At 47.4% G+C, this 7807-nt stretch overlaps 1 protein-coding gene across 1 annotated transcript in view; it reads left to right on the forward strand.

The window, feature by feature from the left end:
* Positions 1-7807, forward strand: part of LOC103360389 (zinc finger protein 638-like) — a 29386-nt gene that overhangs the window by 10913 nt on the left and 10666 nt on the right. The window contains exons 6-7 of the mRNA XM_008286115.1: positions 1442-3143; positions 6999-7060. Of these exons, the coding sequence (XP_008284337.1) occupies positions 1442-3143; positions 6999-7060 (1764 nt within the window). The remainder of the gene's footprint in view (positions 1-1441; positions 3144-6998; positions 7061-7807) is intronic.

The following is a 7807-nucleotide window of genomic DNA, read 5'->3' on the forward strand; positions in this document are numbered from 1 at the left end:
TCATTCTTTCAAAGAAAATTAATGTAAAGAGATTAATCTGTGGAATTAACACGCTAATTTTAACGCATTAATGATGAACAACAGAGTTATTACTGATGAGGTATTAATGATTCTAACTGGGGGGTCACGAACACAGACTCATGCTGTCTTGGGGGTCGTGGCTCCAACAGTTTGAGAACCTCTGGTCCAGACCACCGATGCTCATTGCTGAGAAACATCAGATGTTTGCGGTCGTGTGTTTATTCAACACAGTGATGCGAGAAGTCGGCGCTGTTTAATCACAGCTGAAGCTTCTGCTGATGAAGTGTGTCTGTGGAGGGAACTGCCAGATCTCCAGACGGTTTCACTGCTGGTTGGATTATTCTGTTAAAAGGAAACGTGCACTCCGTCAGACTGACCGTGCACACCAACACGTTGTGGTCTAATTATGACACGGTGCCAGACACGGTATGACATGGAGGACGTGTAGACCCACTAGATCACTGAACATGACTCTGGTGCTGCTGCTTGACTAAACACATCCTAGGAAGCTGATTGGTAGATCAGGAAAACAACCATCTATTGGGTCCGACCGGCTTTTCTATGCATGTCCCGGGAGAACCAGTGGTGTTTAAAACCAATGTTTTGCATGTGAGCACGAGGAGGTTCTTGGGCGTCCACGCCTTTATGATTCTTCACTAACAGAACCGAAGTAGTTGACTTTAAAGGTGCTTGGAGCCCAGACACGGTGGGAGGTTTCCAGAAGTCCTACGCCCTGCCCGCTAGCGGCGCTTGGCTTCAGGTCTAATCCCCGGTATGCTGCTCCGGCCCAGTATATGCTACATCCTGTAAAAACGCCTCGTGTGTTTGTCTGTGTTCAGCGACTGACTCTCCCACTGGAGCCTCAGACACCCACAGTTTACCGTGGCTTTATCTGAATGTGCTAAGCTCATGTACATACCGCTATGCTAGCTCTCTGCCAGGCTGTGTTAGATCTGGTTCAGGCCACGGGGACACGAGTGTCGTTTATAACGTCTAAACATGTCAGTGTGAAGACTGCACACCATGCTTGTAGAGTTACTGTCTTTTGTTCTGAACATGTCATTATGGGATGTGTGGGATCGTGCTGAATGTGCACCACTGGCTAGCAGACGTTACTGTGGAAGCATGTTTTTCTTCTGGGGTTAGGCTTGTGGGGGGTTGTACCTGCTGTTGGTGGGTTTTAAATGCAATTAATTCACTGTTGTTGCATAATGTCGCCTTTTTCTTCCATTCTGAGAGAAAAACGCAGCGAGCCCAGTCGACCACAGGAACCAGACCTGGAAGCTTTCACAAATTTTAAAGGAGACGCCGAGAACAAAGGTTCTGCTGAACCTAAAGCGAGCGTGGGGGAAAAAGGAAGCCTTCATGGAAAACTGAATCTTGTTGATTTGTAATAGTATATTTCTGCTTCTCACCTCAGCCTCACGGTGCACACTGACAGTAGTTCGCACCGTGCTGCTACCCTTAGTTCGGAGCCCCGTGCAGAACTCTCCATCGCCAGCAGCACCAGAGGGAACCGCTTCGTATTCGGACCTGTGGCTAGTGCTGCGGCAGCAACGACCCTGCTGCTGGCTCAGATCGAGAGTCAGAGCCGGATCGCTCTCCAGCAGCTTGCGACTCTCGCGACCATCGCTGTTGGCAGCAGCGGGTTTGCAGCAGCGTTGCCGCCTCACCTGGCCCTCCTTAGTCTCCTCAACAGACAGCAGGTCTCGGCTGTGGGCTTCAACACGAACAGTAAAACCTACAGAACCACAAGGACGCGTCTGTCTGCTGCCATGTATCACCAACACTCTCAGCAGCAGGGATCGCAGCCTTTTCCTAACGGACCTCGGCCTCCTCTCCATCAGCCGCCTCCCAACCAGCATCAGAATCATGCTAACATGCAGGTGATGAGTTTCCCTTTTCCTCGTCCCACCCAGCTTCCTGATGAGCTGGAGTCTGCCCTGGCTATCCGCGGCGCCAGGGACATGGACCATCGCCAAATGGACCACTTGAATCGACCCAACCTGCACCAAAACCAGGGCTCAAGTTCTGGGATCAGTCAGCACGGAAGCTACGGCTCTAACACGGTGTCGCTTCCTGCTGACAGTCAGCCTGGTCACCAGCAGGGAGTGGACTGGTCAAGCTACCAGCCTCCAACTAAACTGTTTGCCGGTCCTGCACCTAATGCAAGCCACCAGGGGCAACAACAGCCGCCCCAGGGCAGCCAAGTAGGAGCAAGAGTTCCCACCTGGACTCCCCCCGTCAGTGACTCATTGTCTCCCCAAGCTCGGCACCCCCAAGGCGGCGGTGGGGACGGTCAGGGCTTGTACACACCAGAGAGTGCAGGAAGCATCTTGGCAAGCTTTGGACTTTCAAATGAGGACTTGGAGGTGCTGAGTCACTACCCCGATGACCAGCTCACCCCAGATACTTTGCCGTTCATACTCCGTGACATCCAGATCAACAAATCAGGCAACCAGAAAACCGTGGCTTCTGTTTCCTCGTCCTCGTTTCCACGTGGCGTCCGTGACATCCCGCCGCTGCCTGCTGCCCACTCTGCTCCTCTGGCACATCCAGGCTCCACGGAAGTGCCCAGCCTTCTCACCGTTACACAGACCGCAGGCAAAGTCATCGACTACGGCCACGCCAGTCGGGCAAAGGACGAGAGCGGCACCAGAGAGACTTTCAAAAGAGAGCCGCTCTCCAGTGAAAGGACAGTTAAAATGTACGCGGTGGCGTCGGCGGCGCCCTCATCGGCTCCGAAACCGGATAAAAGCGAAAGGAGACAAGTTCATCTGGAGCACACTGAATCCAGCAAGCATGGAGACAGGGACTACCGCAGGACGAGCGGCGACCAGCGCAAGAGCAGTCGCTCACCGGGGAGAGAATTTCCATCGTCGCCGACGTCTCGCAATCTGGACAGAGACTACAGGCGGGACCGATCCAAACTCAGGCCCTCGTCTGAAGCCAGGAGCGAGGCTTCCTCCAGACGCTCTCTCTCGTCTTCATCTGGCTCAAAGCCTCACAACAGCAGCAAGAAGTTACCCACCCCCACCATGATAAGTGATTTCTCAGCTGTGTCTCCAAAGGTGTATCCTCATACCTGCTCCCTGTGCCACACACAGTGTGATCAGGAAAAGGTGAGTGTTGACCTGCCTGCTGTCCCACCGTTTCCTCAAAGAGTATGTTTGAATATTACATGTTCGTCTGCCACATGCCTTCACCAGGCGGCTGTCAGGATGAGATCCTGACGTCTCTGCCTCGTTAGCATGTCCCATTAGCAGTAGAACAGCAGAGGCTACACGTAGAGATTGGAACCAGCCAAAGCCATGATCCTGAATGCTAGATGCTAATGGTGCTAGCATGCTCTGCTGTCTTTGAACGCATCGAGCAGGTGGTTGAGTCTCAGGTTGTACGTGAGCTACACACAGCGTCACCGAGCTGGCTGAACGCTGTGTCCATCGTTTCACAGAGGACAGTTTGACTTGTCACAGCAGGAGAATATGGAGCAGTGAGAGCACCAAGTTACAAAAATAAATCCATAAAAGAAGAATAAAGTAAAACTGAAAATAAAAAGGAGAATAAATAAAATGAAAAGTTAACAATGTGGCAATATTAATAAAAAATGAATCCATAAAAGAAAAGCCTAATAAAAGTAGAAATATAAATACAATAATAATAATAATTTATTATTGTTTATTTATTTTTGTGTTTATTATTATTTTTAAAACTTTTTAATTTTGTTTATTTTCTTTTTTTTTTTACAACATTCCTACTGCACACATTTTTCTGAGCATATTTCTTTACCTTTGAAAATAAATTTTAAAATAAAAATGAAAGAATAATTTTTAAAAAATGTATAAAAAATATTTAAATAAAAACAATCATAATTTAAATTATTTTATTTTTTGTCTTTATTTATTAGCTTTTTCTTTTATGGATTAATTTTTGATTAATATTGCTTTATACTGCCACATTATTAATCTTTTATTTATTCTTCTTGTTATTTCCGCTCTTACTTTATGATTCTTTTATTCATGTGTTTGTGTGATTTGGGACCTTCACTACTCCACAGGAAACGCATAAGTAAACATGACGACATTAGTGCTGCCTCATCCAGGTGTACACGAGGCTACGACAGATGCAGAACCTGCCTCAGTGCCATCCAGGTGTACACGAGGCTACGACAGATGCAGAACCTCTCTCTGTTTCTGCTGTGACATGTCAGAAGATGGCAGTGATAAAAACACTCGACTTATTCTGATGTGTTTCTCCGTCTTGATAGTATAAATTGTCACATGAAGAGCAGATATGACGAGGGCGCCGTTTATCTGATTGGCAGGTGTTTTGGCCATCAGGTGCTGGTTGCAGTGTAATTACAACCCGAGCCCTTATGCTGACCTCGGCGAGCTCCAGAACCAGAGAGAGAAGCGTGTCGGCAGACTTTCATGTTGCGTGAAGCCACCTTGAATACATCCAGTGTTCCTCATCACACTTTTTGTTCCTGTGAAATGTACACTGTTAGTCTAGTATTTTTTATTTACAGACAATTACGGATATTTAATAAACTTGCAAAGTAGGCATACAGTTAGAGCTCCTTTTTCTCTTTTCCTCCACTGTTCTCCTCCTGAACGCTGTCTGGGTTTCTACCGGGTCACGATTTGCCCCAACATGTCGCCTGATCATGTCAGACTGACAGAAAGTTGGTGTTTAAGACATGGAAGCTATCTGTTTTCATTTTACTGTAAATAGTTAATTTAAACGGTTAGAATAAACTGAGCAGAAGTATTACTGACAGTTCTCACTCCTGAATAAAGTCATGCTCCCCCAAACAGCCGATACGCTGGTCTCTCGCTTTGCATCGGGGTTTCTCGTGTCCTGAGACGGTGCTGATTGACTATACATCAGGATAACTAAGGCTTCACACTGCCACGGTTTGCCTGTAATCCTAGTTTTTGGAACTAGACTTAACTCTGTCATCGAGTGTCCAGCTTTCTGCCAAGTAGCTGAAGAGCCTGTGTGTTCAGACAGAAGGAGACAAAGTCATTTCTTTCCTCTTACATTTTCTCATTAAAAGAGTCGTATCTCCCTACATTAAGGTTTTTATTATTATTATTTATGAATAAGTAGCCACTCATTGTATTCTGTGATCCAGCTGAATGTGTCTGTAAAAGGTCTTTAGTGTCCCACTCTGTACCTCTCGGCTTATCTGAACTATTTCTTTATTCAATGCATTCTTTTCATTTTTATCTAAATTGTCAAACATCTGCAGACGTGTCACACGGCGTAGGAAAAGAATTAAGCAAGTACTGGTGTAATAAATGACTGACCCTCCGACAACCTCGGAAAACAGACGACGAGCTTTTGTTTATGGTGAAGACTGATAATCTCACTAACGAGAAGTGAAATGAACATCTCACACATCATCTGAGCAACACTAAGCTCTGTGTCATGTTCTTCTAGCCGGGCCTGAACTCTGAATGAAAGTCTTCCAGCATGTGGCTGCTCCGGCTCTACGGGTCATGTGAACTTTCTAACCTGTCGTAGAGGTTCGAGGGAAATGGGTCGGACAGAACAGCTCGTGAACAGCGTTTATCGTTGGCTTCTGCCTTTTCAAAGATACCAAAGATATGAAGCTCATGTCATACGTTGAGTCACCTGGCACATTCCTTTTGCTCACCGTAGTGCCTTTTACTTCCTGTATGGGCTCGTCTGTTATTCCAGGTGATTTCAGGGGAGGTGGAAAGACCATCGCGAGATTTGGAGGTTTCTGCCATCGACATTCTTTAGAGCAGGGATCTCCAGCTCTGGTCCTGGTGAGCTACTGTCCTGCAGGTTCTAGACGTTACTGCAACACACCTGACTCACATGAATGGATCTCCAGCAGCTCAAGTTCTACACAAGTCTCTAATGATCCATTAATGTGAGTCAGGTGTGTTGCAGTAACGTCTAGAACCTGCAGGACAGGAGCTCACCAGGACCAGAGCTGGAGATCCCTGCTCTAAAGCATAAAGTGTTCTCCCCAGCAGCAGAGTGGTGAGCTTGGTGACACCACCTCAGGACATCCTGTAGTCTGTCTGCATCCATGTCTTCCACTTGATGTAGATTAATCGTAGCAGCTGGACCTGCTTGGGTTCCTTGAAGACGTTCCACCTCTCATCCAGGCTTCATCAGTTCTGACTGACTGGTTGGGAGTTTGGAGCCATTAACACCTGAGTTTGGGCTTCAGTTGGGGCGTTGTTGCTCCTCCCCCTCCAGGTGTTAATGGCTCCTTCAGGATATCTGGAGCTCCCAACCAGTCAATCAGAGCTGATGAAGCCTCTTGGATGAAGGTGGAACGTCTTCAAGGAACTCAAGCAGGTCCAGCTGCTACAATTAACCTACGAGAAGAACCATGACCTGGAGGACTGAGGATCTTCACAGACACGTCCACTTGACGTAGCTCCCCGTCTGCTGTACTCTGGTTCTGACGCTTGCAGTCGAGCGTTAAATTGAAATGAGCTGCAGTCACCTTCGTATCGACCCACTGGGCAAACATCCACCAGTCACCTGCTGAGTCTGTCAAAAGACAGCGTGACCACAGTGAAAGTTAGTCCTGCACATGTAAACCAACCGATCTCCTTCAAGTAAACTAGCCGGTCCAGATGTTCACCTTTTGTCGTACCAGAGTTATAAAGTGCATCCTGAGGAAAGCCACGAGGAGCTTAACTGCCGTGATAGTAAACGCTGATCACCAGCTGTTCTCTGTGACTCCTTCTTTTGACATTTCAATGTTTTATTTACTTATTAAATGTGCCCAGTAGAAATAAACTGGACTTATTCTCTAAGGGCGTACACGCTATGTTTAACCCTGACAGAGTCTCTGTGCTTCCACTAGTTCTGTGACTAATGAATGCTATACGCTGCTCACCTTGTTTATGTCCATGCTATCTGGTGAGGATCTGACTGTGACACTTTGCTCTCCCGTTTGTGTGTTTCCTTTGTGTCTTTTCCAGGACTGGGTTGACCACGTTAACACCGTCAACCACACCGCCGCCTGCAGAGACCTGCGCAACAAGTGAGGACATTTAGCTCTGCTGCTGAGACAGTAGACGTTTGGTGGAGACGCTGCTTTGGTTTATTCAGTGCTCATGACGAACTCGAGCTCGACCGATGCTGGATGTTTGGGGCTGATCCTGATCTTAGGGAGTATAAACGTCTGTTGTTGACATAGCAGCTGGTATTCTTTATGTTGCAGTAAAAAGTGAAAACAACTCTCCAGCCAGGTGCTGCACAAACTAGTCGCTACCTGCCGTGAAAACGTTTGACTGCGAGCCGATATTAGCTCAGTGGAGATACGCTCTCTGCTACATGTGCAGCGAACAGCGTCGGGATTATTGTGTTCGACTGGACAAACTACACGATGACAACATTTCTAAAGTCCAGCCGTGACTCGATGATCCAACACTAAATGTAAAACCTTCTTTATGTCGGATATCAAGGCTGTGGGATTGTCCAGACGGAGGTCCAGATACGAGGAGGGCTTGATGCTGGAAGGCTCATTAGTTGTTCATTATTGTTCATAGTTGTTATAATAACTAGTGTGTTGTTAGAACACGACGCATCTCTGGACTTCAGCTCGCAGCGCTCTGACGGGGTGGAAGTGTCCAGAACACACAGGCAGTACTTGGCTGCTGATGCTAGTTTAGTTAGCGCTCACACTTCTGTTTCCTCCATCGGGGGCGGCGGGGGAGTGGCAGATACGCTCCACCGTTACCATCCATGTTTACTTCCATAAACACTGAGCACGCTCGCTGCGTGTGAC

Source organism: Stegastes partitus, unplaced genomic scaffold (genome assembly GCF_000690725.1).
Source record: "Stegastes partitus isolate 25-593 unplaced genomic scaffold, Stegastes_partitus-1.0.2 Scaffold433, whole genome shotgun sequence".
In the NCBI taxonomy this organism is placed as follows: domain Eukaryota; kingdom Metazoa; phylum Chordata; class Actinopteri; family Pomacentridae; genus Stegastes; species Stegastes partitus.